General features: G+C 44.1%; 1 protein-coding gene across 14 annotated transcripts in view; it reads right to left on the bottom strand.

Annotated features, from left to right (window-relative positions):
• Window positions 1-13266, bottom strand: part of LOC105480557 (NIMA related kinase 4) — a 73003-nt gene that overhangs the window by 33772 nt on the left and 25965 nt on the right. For 11 of the 14 annotated variants that reach the window (XM_011739612.3, XM_011739614.3, XM_011739611.3 and 8 more), the window contains 3 exons: window positions 11409-11497; window positions 9097-9302; window positions 7266-7399 (listed from right to left, as the gene is read on the bottom strand). In XM_011739612.3, the coding sequence (XP_011737914.1) occupies window positions 7266-7399; window positions 9097-9302; window positions 11409-11497 (429 nt within the window). The other 3 variants (XR_011620081.1, XM_011739609.2, XM_071091893.1) reach the window with 3 other exon arrangements.

Here is a 13266-nt window from a genome sequence, read left to right on the forward strand (position 1 = left end):
AACCCCCTGGGACTGGCTAAGCACCACCCTTCAGAGGTAGTAGAACTCCCGGCCACCGCCTTGCCAGTCCAGATAAAGCAATATCCTATGAGTCAGCTGGCTAGGGAGGGAATCAACCCCCATATTCAGCGACTGTTATAAGCTGGCATACTTACATACACCATGTCAGTCCACCTGGAATATTCCATTTTTGCCAGTCCAAAACCCCGGAACAAATGACTACCAACCTATACAGGACTTAACGGAAGTTAACAGACAGTCACTGTCCACCCAACTGTCCCTAACCTTATACTTTACTCAGCCTGCTCCCACCAGAACACACAGTGTACACTGTCCTTGACTTAAAAGATGCTTTCTTTGCTATTCCTCTGGCCCCCAAAAGCCAACCTATCTTTGCTTTTGAATGGACAGATCCTGGCTCAGGAGACACCACCCAATTGACCTGGACTCGGTTACCTCAAGGTTTTAAAAATTCCCCCACCCTTTTTGGGAAAGCCCTCCAACAGGATTTTATACCATTTTGAGCCAGACACCCTAACTGTACTCTTCTTCAGTATGTAGATGACCTTTTATTAGCTACTGAAACTACTGACAGCTGCCTGCAACATACTAGAGACCTACTTTACCTCCTTCAGGAACTCGGGCATCTCAGCCAAAAAGGCCCAGCTTTGTCTTTCCAGAGTCTCCTACTTAGGGTATGAGATAAACAGAGAAAAAAGGGCACTCACCAGTGCTTGTAAAGAAGCTATCCTGCGAATCCCCACTCCCACCACCAAAAGACAGGTACGTGAATTCCTAGGGGCCGTGGGATACCGTCGCCTGTGGATGTTAGAGTTTGCAGAGATTGCCAAGCCCCTGTACACTGCTACTGGAGGGAATGACCCACTAGTTTGGACTGACACCGAAGAACAGGCTTTCAAAAACCTGAAAAAGGCATTAACTGAGGCCCCTGCTCTAGCCCTCCCTAATATCTCAAAACCATTTCACCTTTTTATTCATGAGAGCCAGGGAGTTGCTAAGGCGGAGCTCACTCAGACTTTAGGACCCTGGAGATGCCCAGTAGCCTATTTGTTTGGCAGAGACTGGACCCTGTGGCCTCTGGATGGCCAAGCTGTCTGCAAGCTACAGGCAACAGCAAGCCTAGTCCAGGAGGCTGATAAATTGACTCTGGACCAAAATTTAACCCTTACGGCTCCTCATGCCATAGAGACTTTGCTGCAAAGTGCTTCTGGCAAATGGATGTCAAATGCTCGCATCCTGCAGTATCAGAGTTTACTGTTAGATCAGCCTGATTTGACTTTCTCTCCCACAAGGTGGTTAAATCCAGCTACTTTACTCCCTGATCCAGACTTCACTACACCTGTCCATGACTGCCAGCAACTCTTAGAAACTACGGAAACTGGCCGACCTGATCTCCAAGATGTGCCCCTAAACAAGGCAGATGCCACCGTGTTTACAGATGGTAACAGCTTCCTCAAACAGGGAGTACAAAAGGCTGGTGCAGCCGTTACTACGGAGACAGATGTGCTATGGGCCCAGGCGTTGCCAGCAAGTACCTCGGCCCAGAAGGCTGAATTGATCACCCTCACTCAGGCTCTCCAATGGGGTAAGGACAAACATATTAACATTTACACTGACAGTAGGTATGCTTTTGCTACTGTACATGTACATGGAGCCTCAGCTCAAGAGTGTGGACTACTCACCTCAGCAGGAGAGACTATTAAAAAACAAGAAATTTTAGCCCTGCTTGAAGCTGTTTGGCTTCCTCAGCAGGTGGCTGTAATTCACTGCAAAGGACATCAAAGAGAAAACACAGCTGTTGCCCATAGTAACCGAAGAGCAGACTGTGGCCGAGAAGCTGCTCGGCTCCCAGTAGTGCCCTTGGTCCTGCTGCCCACTGTGTCTTTTCCACAGCCCAACTTGCCAAATCACCCAAAATACTCCACAAAGGAAGAGAAACAGGCTTCACATCTTCAGGCTAATAAAAATTAGGAAGGTTGGTGGATTCTTCCTGATTCCAGAATCTTCATACCCCGAGCCCTCGGGAAAACTTTAATCAGTCATTTGCATTCTACCACCCATTTGGGAGGAGGAAAACCGGCCCAGCTTGTAAGGAGCCGTTTCAAGATCCCCCACCTTCAGGACTTAGCTATCCACGCAGCTCTCCAGTGTACCGCTTATGCTCAGGTAAACGCCAAGCAAGGTCCCAAACCCAGCCCAGGCCACCATCTCTGTGGAGACTCACCAGGAGAAAGGTGGGAAATTGATTTTACAGAGATAAAACCACACCGGGCAGGGTATAAGTACCTCCTGGTGCTAGTAGACACTGCCACTACAGTAGTAAAGTTTTTACTAAATGAAATCATCCCAAGACACAGGCTGCCTGTTGCCATAGGGTCTGATAATGGGCCAGCCTTCACATCATCCATAGCTCAGTCGGTCAGCAAGGCATTAAACATCAAATGGAAACTCCATTGTGCCTATCGACCCCAGAGCTCTGGACATGTAGAACGCATGAACCGCACCTAAAAAATACTCTTACAAATTAATTCTAGAAACCGGTGAGAATTGGGTGAGGCTCCTTCCTTTAGCCCTTCTTAGAGTAAGATGTACCCCCGACCGAGCTGGGTTTTCACCTTTTGAAATTATGTAAGGAAGGGCTCTGTCTATCTTGTCTACGTTGAGAGACACCCATTTAGCAGAAATCTCTCAAGCTAATTTATTACAGTACCTGCAGTCTCTCCAACAGGTACGAGACATCATCCAGCTGGTTGTCCGGGGAGCACACCCAAATCCAGTTCCTGACCAGACAGGACCCTGCCACTCTTTCCAGCCGGGTGACCTGGTGTACGTTAAAAAGTTCCAGAAAGAAGGACTCATTCCTGCCTGGAAAGGACCTCATACTATCATCCTCACCACGCCGACAGCTCTAAAGGTGGACGGCATTCCTGCTTGGATTTATCTCTCGCATCAAAAAGGCCAGCAAGACCCAGCAAGAAACATGGATCCCCAAGCCTGAGCCAGGCCCCTTAAAACTGCGTCTTGGCCAGGCGCAGTGGCTCACACCTGTAATCCCAGCACTTTGGGAGGCCGAGGTGGGTGGATCACAAGGTCAGGACATTGAGGCCATCCTGGCTAATGGTGAAACCCCGTCTCTACTAAAAATACAAAAAAATTAGCCAGGCATCGTGGCGGGCAACTGTAATTCCAGCTACTCAGGAGGCTGAGGCAGGAGAATCACTTGAACCTGGGAGGTAGAGGTTGCAGTGAGCCAAGATTGTACCACTGCACTCCAGCCCGGATGACACAGCGAGACTCCGTCTCAAAAAAAAAAAAAAAAAAAATGCGTCTAAGTTGCGTGAAGCCATCAAATTAATTATTTTTATTTACCTCTTTTGTTTGTTTCCACCTATCATGCCCTCTGCTCCATCCTACTCTTTTCTCCTTCTTTCACGACAGGACATGTGTGTGCAAACACTACTTGGAAGGCAGGAACCTCCAAAGAAGTCTCTTTTGCAGTCGATTTATGTGCTTTGTTCCCAGAGCCTGCCTGTACCCACGAAGAGCAATGTAATCTGCCGGTCACGGGAGCAGGAAACGTTGACCTGGCACAGGATTCGCACATACAGGAAGCCGGATTGGATGTGGGAGCTCTAAAGGAGTAGAAAAAGGACTCCAGAGCGTTGATTTTTACCTCTGTCCTGGAAAACACCCTGACTATAGTTGTCAAGATTCCTTTTAGTTTTTCTGCCCTCACTGGTCATGTGTAACCCTGGCCACTTACTCTGGAGGATCAACCTGGTCCTCAACCCTCTCCAAAACTCACACTTCCCGTCCTAGACCGTGTACTATAAGAAATTGCAACCCTCTTACTATAACTGTCCATAACTCTAATTCAGCTCATTGGTATTATGGCATGTCATGGGGATTAAGGCTTTATATCTCAGGATTTGATGTTGGAACTATGTTCACCATTCAGAAAAAGGTCCTGGTCCCATGAAGCCCTCCTAAGCCAATAGGACCTCTAACTGATTTAGGTGACCCTATGTTCCAAAAACACCCAGACAGGGTCGATTTAACTGTCCCACCACTCCTGGTTCCTAAATCTCAACTACAACGATAACATCTCCAACCCAGTCTGATGTCCATTCTGGATGGGGTGCATCACCTCCTTAATCTCACCCAGCCTAAACTAGCCCGAGATTGTTGGTTGTACCTGAAAGCAAAACCCCCATATTACGTTGGTTTAGGAGTAGAGGCCATGTTCAAGGTTAACTCTCTTTCTTGTCATACATGACCCCATGCCCTTACACTAGGAGACGTATCAGTGAACGCCTCCTAATTAGCAACAGCTATAACTTATCTGCTTCTCCCTTCAGGTCACCTGTAATCAATCTCTACTTACTTCCTTAAATGCCTCAGTTTCCTACCAGGCACCTAACAATACCTGGTTGGCTTGTACTTCAGGCCTCACTCGCTGCATCAACGGGACTGAACCCGGACCTCTCCTGTGTGTGTTGGTTCATGTACTCCCCCAAGTCTATGTGTACAGAGGGCCAGAAGGCATGTACTCCCCCAGGTCTATTGGCCAGAAGGGCAACTTCTTATTCCTCCCCCTGAATTGCATTCCAGGTTTCACCGAGCTGCCCCGCTCCTAGTACCCCTCCTGGCCGGCCTTAGCATAGCTGGGTCAGCAGCCATTGGCATGGCTGCTCTGGTTCAAGGAGAAACTAGACTAATGTCCCTGTCTCAGCAAGTAGATGCTGATTTAAGCAATCTCCAGTCAGCCATAAATATGCCACATACCCAAGTAAAGTCTCTAACTGAAGTAGTTCTTCAAAACCGCTGAGGCTTAGATCTACTATTTCTCTCCCAAGGAGGATTATGTGCAGCCCTAGGATAGAGTTGCTGTTTCTATGCCAATCAGTCTGGAGTCATAAAAGATACCCTCCAAAGAGTTCAAGAAAATCTAGATAGACGCCAACAAGAACGAGAAAGTAACACCCCCTGGTATCAAAGCATGTTCAACTGAAATCCATGGCTAACTACTTTAATTACTGGATTGGCAGGACACCTTCTCCTCCTCTTGTTAAGTTTAATCTTCAGGACTTGTATATTAAATTGGTTCCTTAACTTTGTAAAGCAGCGCATAGCTTCTGTCAAACTTATGTATCTCAGAACCCAGTATAACCCCCTTGCTATAACTGAAGAATTAATGATTTGATTCCCCAAAACATGAGTGGGGAATGTGATACCCTACCCTGTTTTAACCTGAGTGACTCTCTCCTAGAAGAGATAGCCGGACAGACTCCATTTTAGTTTCTTCACTTGCAGCCCCCTTTACCTCCCTCCCTTAAGTGCATAACTAGTGTAAACCGACTCAAAGCACGTCCAGGAATGCACCTACTGATAAGATATTGAGGCAAGCTGCACCAGCAGCTCCTGGGGACGCGCGCGGTGGATGGCACCCAAAACCTCTGCATTTATCTCTTTGTGATAGTTTAAGCCCCTGCACCTGGAACTGGTTTTTTTTGTTGTTGTTGTTGTTTTGTAACTGCATTTGTAACCAATTACTTTTTTAACTTTTTGCCAGTTCTGCTTCTGTAAAAATTGCTTCAGCTAAATTCCCCCCACTCCCCTATTTAGACTACGGTATAAAAACAAAACCAGCCCCTTCCTCGGGGCTGAGAGAATTTTGAGCGTCAGCTGCCTCTCGGTCACTGGCTAATAAAGGACTCCTTAATTTGTCTCAAAGTGTGGCGTTTCTCTATAACTCCCTTGGTTACAACAGTAACAGCTGTTATTAACTGCCTTTAAAAATCTGTCCCATTTTTTTCCAGGTACTTAAAATATAAGTGCCAGTAAGTGGTTCTTATATATATTTTTTGGGTGGGGCAGAATTCATTTTCCTTGTCTTCTGATATTTTAAAAATCCATCGATTTTTCAAGATTGAAAAGAATTATAGCAAGCCGGGCGCGGTGGCTCACGCCTGTAATCCCAGAACTTTGGGAGGCCGAGGCGGGCGGATCACGAGGTCAGGAGATCGAGACCATCCTGGCTAACGTAGTGAAACCCCGTCTCTACTAAAAATACAAAAAATTAGCCAGACATGGTGGCAGGCATCTGTAGTCCCAGCTACTCGGGAGGCTGAGGCAGCAGAATGGCGTGAACCCGGGAGGCGGAGCTTGCAGTGAGCCAAGATTGTGCCACTGCACTCCAGCCTGGGCGACAGAGCAAGACTCAGTCTCAAAAAAATAAAATAAAATAAATTATAGTAAACACTTCATTCTTTTCTTTTTTTTTTGTCCCACCCATTCCTGCCCAACCAGCACTTCATTCTTTATAAAACTTTCTATAATGCTTTATTTGAATGTTACTATTATGTGCTTTCTAAAATGGTGTGAACTACCAAACTCATGGATTCTCACTAGGTTATCAGGCATACAGTAGTCTTTATCAGAATCAAATGAAACTTCATTAAAAAAAAGAAAACTACCAATATAGAAATTCTTGAGTATGATTCACATTTAACTGCTGGCACTATAATTTGTAGCTCTTTGATTCAGAATGTACATAGTACTCATGTTTTAGGTAATAGGTAATACAGTTTATTTTTTTTTTTTTTTGAGACAGAGTCTCGCTCTGTCACCCAGGCCAGAGTGCAGTAGCATAATCTCAGCTCACTGCAACCTCCGCCTCCTGGGTTCAAGCAATTCTCCTGCCTCAGCCTCCCCTGCCTTGGGATTACAGGCGCGTGCCACCACACCCAGCTAATTTTTGTATTTTTAGTAGAGATGGGCTGTCACCATTCACCACGTTGGCCATGCTGGTCTGGAACTCCTGACCTCAGGTGATCCGCCCACCTCAGCCTCCTAAAGTGTTGTGATTACAGCCGTGAGTCACCACGCCCAACCTAAAGTTTAAATTTTCCTTAAAAAAAAAAAAGTGTCCAAAGACCTAAAAGGGCTAAAACTAAAAAACTCTTAGAAGAAAATATAAAAATAAATCTTCATGACTTCAGATTTGGCAATGGGGACCATGGGGAGTGACTGCTAACAGGTATAGAGGTACAGGGTTTCTTGGGGGGTAATGAAAATATTCTAATATCTATTATGGTAATGATTGTACAATGTTGTAAACACGGTAAAAACCACTGAATTGTACACTTTAGATGAGTGAATTGTTATGTGTGATTTATATTTCAAAAGGTTTTTTAAAAAATTTTATAACATAAGCAGCTTGACACAGCTAATGAGACACTCACCTCTCTCTCAAATTCATCCTCCTCCTCCAAAAGATCATACACCTGCTCTAAAAGCTGAACTCCCAGGCCATGAATTACATCAGCTCTCAAGACTTCAACTAGTCTCCTGATCTTTTCAGAACCTGGCATGATAGCTAAAAGGCAACAACAAAGACAAAGGGAAAAATAAACACTTTTTTACCACTATAGCAAGAACACCACAATTTTTAAAAATTTTGCATTTTATTTTATTTTTATTTTATTTTTGAAACTGAGTCACGCTCTGTTGCCCAGGCTGGAGTGCAGTGGCACGATCTCGGCTCACTGCCCCCTGAGTTCATGCCATTCTCCTGTCTCAGCCCCCCGAGTAATTGGGACTACAGGTGCCTGCCACCACGCCTGGCTAATTTTTTGTATTTTTAGTAGAGACGGGGTTTCACTGTGTTAGCCAGGATGGTCTTGATCTCCTGACCTCGTGATCCGCCTGCCTCGGCCTCCCAAAGTGCTGGGATTGCAGGCGTGAGCCACTGCGCCTGGCCTATTTTTTTTTTTTTAAGTGACAGAGTCTTGTACTGTCACGGGGATGTAGTGCAGTGTGACCATAGCTCACTATATAGCCTCTAACTTCTGAGCTCAAGCAATCATCCTGCCTCAGCTTCCCAAGTAGCCAGAACTACAGGAATGCGCTACCACCTGCAACTAATTCTTAAATTTTTTGTAGTGATGGGGTCTATGTTGTCCTGGTTGGTCTTGAACTCCTGGCCTCAAGCAACCCTCCCACCTCGGTCTCCCAAAGCAGCGAGACTACAGGCATGATTATACCACACCAGGCCTTTTTTTTTTTTTTTTTTTAATTTTATTTTTATTTCATTTCATTTGATTTTTTGAGATAAGGTCTTGCTCTGTCGCTCAGGCTGGAGTGCAATGGCATGCTCATGGCTCACTGCAGCCTCAACCTCCTGGGTTCAAGAAATCTTCTCACCTCAGCCTCCTGAGTAGCTGGGACTACAGGCATGGATCACTATGCCCGGCTAATTTTTGTATTTTTTGTAGACACAAGTTTTCATCATGTTGCCCAGGCTGGTCTCAAACTCCTGGACTCAAACAATCTGCCCTCCTCAGCCTCCCAAAGTACAGGCATGAGCCACCGCACCCAGCAGGCCTGTTTCTAAAAAAATCTTGATATACTAACATTCTTTTTTCCCTATGACAAGAGTTTGGTTTAATGACTTAAAATTTACATATGAACTTAAGCTTCACTACCATCTCTTAAACCTTAAAAACACCACAACTGTCTAACTTGAAGAAAAGTCACATGAAAAACCACAAACATTTATCTATTTATTTATTTTTAAAAATCAATTTTCATGTAACTTTTCAGGAATACCTCTGTTGCATAACACAGGATATACCTTTTACAGAGATATGCAAATGAAATAATTTTAAAAACACACAAAAAATTTATAGGCATTAGTTCCTTGTTTTGACATATTTCTCCAATAAACACATGCTCTCCAGTTTGTTGTAAAAGAATAAATTGGGCCAGGCGTGGTGGCTCACACCTGTGATCCCAGCACTTTCGGAGGCCAAGGTGGGAGGATCACCTGAAGTCAGGAGTTCAAGACCAGCCTGGCCAACATGGTGAAACCCCGTTTCTACCAAAAATACAAAAATTAGCCGGGCATGGTGGTGCATGCCTGTAGTCCCAACTACTCAGGAGGCTGAAGCAGGAGAATCTCTTAAACCCAGGAAACGGAGGTTGCAGTGAGGCAAGATCACGCTACTGCACTCCAGCCTGGGTGACAGAGTGAGAGTCCATCTAAAAAACAAAAAATAATAATAAGCTGATCACCTGAAGGCAGCTCTTTAAAATGGATTTCCTCTGCCTCTTCTGCAACCTTCCCATGAAGTATCAGTGTGTCCCGATATTTCCGATGAAGTTTGAATTCTGACACTGGGTTTGCTACTGGGACATCTTCACAGCTCTCTTTAGAATCCAGTTTCAGAGTCTGAGTCATCAATTGTACCAAGGCATTAATTTCATTTGTCTGACCTTTCCTGGGGGAAAAAAGTATCCCTCTGTTATTTAATTGACTTCATGAGAATTTTTCGTTAAAAAATTACATACAAAACCTTTAGGGAGTTCTGCTTTGAAATGTCCAAGTAAGCTCCTACAGGCTGACCTGACACTTCCGCAAATAACAACTACAAACTCTAGACAAAATACAAAACTCAACAATGTAAAGGCAATGCAGAATAAACAAAATCTGCAGGCAGATCTGGGAGAACAGTCAACACCTTTTAGCCTGAGGGCAGGCCATGGGCAGATCAAAGTACAAGAGAACTCACAATCTTTCTGGCCTACAGAAAGGAGAGTTCAGAACAACCACTGTCACTAGAAAGTGACAGAGGAACCTTGGAGACAGTCTATAAGAAACAGCCCCAGATTCTATGTATAAATTCTGCCTGTTTCAAAGTAACTTAACCACACTCAAGTACAAAGCTCAAGAACAGTTAAACACAAAATACCAGCTTCCAATGAGGTAAAATTCAGTATCTAGCATCCCATCAAAAATAACCAGATATGCAAAGAAGCAGGAAAATATCATGCATTTGTGAAGAGAAAGAAATCAGTTAATAGAAACATACCCAAATATGACACAACCGATAGAATAAATGAGGACATTAAAATGGGTAGTATAAATATATTCCATATGGCCAAGGTAGAAGAAAACATGAACATGTTAAGGAGACACAAAGATATTTAAAAAAGACTCAAATCAAATTTCTAGAAATGAAAGATACAATATATTAAATACACGGGATAGGATTAACAGATTAGACATTGCAGAAGAAAAGATTAACTAACTCAAAGACATAGCAATAGAATCTATGAAATGTGAAACAGAAAAAAAGTAAAAATAGGCCAGGTGCAGCGGCTCATGCCTGTAATACCAGCATTCTGGGAGGCCTAGGCAGGCGGACCACCTGAGGTCAGGAGTTCAAGACCAGCCTGGCCAATATGGTGAAACCCGGTTTCTACTAAAAATACAAAAATGTAGCCGGGCGTGGTGGCGCGTGCCTGTAATCCCAGCTACTTGGGGCCGGGGGGGCCGGGGGGCTGATACAGGAGAATCGCTTGAACCCGGGAGGCAGAGGTTGTAGTGAACCGAAATCATGCCACTGCACTCCAGTCTGGACGACAGAGTAAGACTCTGTCTTAAAAAAAAAATAAAAATAAAAAATAAAATATTTTTTAAAAACATAAAAATAAACAGAGCATCAGTGAGCTGTGGCACAAATTTAAGGAGTCTAATATACATGTAATTAGAATCTCTAAGAGGGCAGAAAGAAGTAAAAAAAAAAAAAATGTGAAGAAATAATGGCCAGGCCAGGCGTGGTGGCTCACGCCTGTAATCCCAGCACTTTGGGAGGCTGAGGCGGGTGGATCACAAGGTCAGGAAATCGAGACCATCCTGGCTAATATGGTGAAACCCCATCTCTACTAAAAATACAAAATATTAGCAGGGTGTGGTGGTACGCACCCATAGTCCCAGCTACTCGGGAGGCTGAGGCAGGAGAATTGCTTGAACCTGGGAGGCAGAGGTTACAGCGAGCCGAGATCGCGCCACTGCACTCCAGCCTGGGTGACAGAGCAAGACTCCATCAAAAAAAAAAAAAAAAGAAAGAAAAGAAAGTCAGACATGTGCATAGAAGACACATTTTTGGCCAGATTAGTTCACACCTGTAATCTCAGCACTTTGGGAGGCCAAGGTGGGCGGATCACCTTAGGTCAGAAGTCGAGACCAGCCTGACCAACATGGAGAAACCCTGTTTCTACTAAAAATACAAAATTAGCCAGACGTGGTGGCACATGCCTATAATCCCAGCTACTAGGGAGGCTGAGGCAGAAGAATCGCTTGAACCCAGGAGGCAGAGGTTGCAGTGAGCTGAGATCATGCCACTGCACTCCAGCCTGGGCAACAAGAGCGAAACTCCGTCTCAAAAAAAAAAAAGAGACTTTTTAGCTCCAGCATATGCCACAAACCATTTATAATTTTATCAGTGGGAATACTAGAGATCTGAATACTACTGAAAATGTACATTTAATATTCATTAAAAAAGAAATAGTTTGTAAAGGGAGACAGAAAAACAAGAACTTACCCTTCCCTGCAATCCCCATCTGACTTATCAGTTGAACTTGTAGAAGAACTTAACTCATCCTCAGACAGACAATGAATCAGTTTCCTTTCCTATTAAATGTTTGGAAGACATAAAATTCTACATGACAACACAACCAGAATGTGATACTTGAACCAGTCTTAGATGCAACAACTAGACACAATATGTTCCTAGGTGCAATACAGCAGGAGAATCTAACAAACACAAAAATTGTTACCATACGATTTGTGGCCAAAAAAAGCACAAAAACTGATTTTACCCACATGATATCCCAGTTCACTCATAAAGTTCACAAGAATAACTGAATAACATCAGGTGAAGTTTTGTTTGTTTTTGTTTTTATTTGTTTTGTTTTTTGTTTTTTTTTTTTGAGACAGAGTCTTGCTCTGTTGCCAGGCTAGAGTGCAGTGGCACGATCTTGGCTCATAGCAACTTCTGACTCTCTGGTTCAAGCAATGTTCCTGCCTCAGTCTCCCAAGTAGCTGGGATTACAGGCACATGCCACAATGCCCAGCTAATTTTTGTATTTTTAGTAGAGACAGGGTTTCACCATGTTGGCCAGGGTGTCTTGAACTCCTGACCTCATGATCCGCCCACCTCGGCCTCCCAAAGTGCTGAGATTACAGGCATGAGCCACCGCGCCTGGCCAAGGTGAAGTTTTACAAGAGTCTCAGCTGTGAAGAAATTTCCAGAGGAGAGTGGATGGCTAGTTCCGGCGTATCAACTCCTAAGCAGAGAGCTTGCTCTATAGGAATGTTGGCATTTTAAATTACCTAAGCAACCTCAGCTTGCCTGTTTTTTTGTTTTTGTTTTTGTTTTTTGATACAGGGGTGTCACTATGTTGCCCAGGCCACAAACTCCTGGGCTCAAGCAATCCTCCTTCCTTGGCCTCCCAAGTAGCTGGGATAACAGCCACAAGCCACCATGCCCAGCTTCAGCTTGCTCTTAATGTGAGACTGTTAAAGTGCTTTAAAGGATTACCTAATAATACACATAGACCTTACAACTCTGGGATATGGAAGGCAGCCTCTATTAGTGAAATAACTAAATGATACAGTTAAAGAAATAATACATCCATTACTTTCAAAGAGCAGGAAAAATTCCCAGAGTATTATACAGAGAGGTGAACATGGGTTAGAAACCTAGCAATTACCCATTTAGCCAAAAGACGGTGTCCCTACATCATCTACAGGCAAGAAGGTAAACTACATTGACACAAATAAGAAATTGAGGAATGATTAGCAAGTGAGACTCGAATCTGGCAACACAGATGGGTATGTTGGTATCACAACAGACTGAGCAAAGTGTTGCCTAGTGCAAGTCCTTAGAAAGTTCTGTTTACTTATTTATTTATATTTTTGAGACAGGGTCTTGCTCTGTCACCCAGGCTAAAGCACAGTGGTATGAACACAACTCACTGTAGCCTTGACCTCCTGGGCTCAAGTGATCCTTCCACCTCAGCCCCCCTGAGTTGCTGGGACTACAAGTGTGCGCCACCTTGCCAGGTAATTTTTTTTTTTCTTAGAGACAGGGTCCAACTATGTCGCCCAGATTGATCTCAAACTCCTGGGCTAAAGCAATCTTCTCACCTTGGCCTCCCAAAGTGCTAGTATTATAAGCATGAGCCACTGCATCAGGCCAGGAAGTCCTGTTTTAAAGACCAACCTAAGAAATATCTTCAATTAGGCTATCAATTGTTTATAAGAGTACCTGAAAATTTTATTTCCTTAATGGGTCAAACATAATCCTTTTGACTATTATTTACCAGTTCCTTTCTTTATCAAGAGTGAAAAGATGGCCGGGCGCAGTGGCTCACGCCTGTAATCCCAGCACTTTGGGA

The sequence above is a fragment of the Macaca nemestrina genome, chromosome 2 (genome assembly GCF_043159975.1).
Source record: "Macaca nemestrina isolate mMacNem1 chromosome 2, mMacNem.hap1, whole genome shotgun sequence".
NCBI classification, from domain to species: domain Eukaryota; kingdom Metazoa; phylum Chordata; class Mammalia; order Primates; family Cercopithecidae; genus Macaca; species Macaca nemestrina.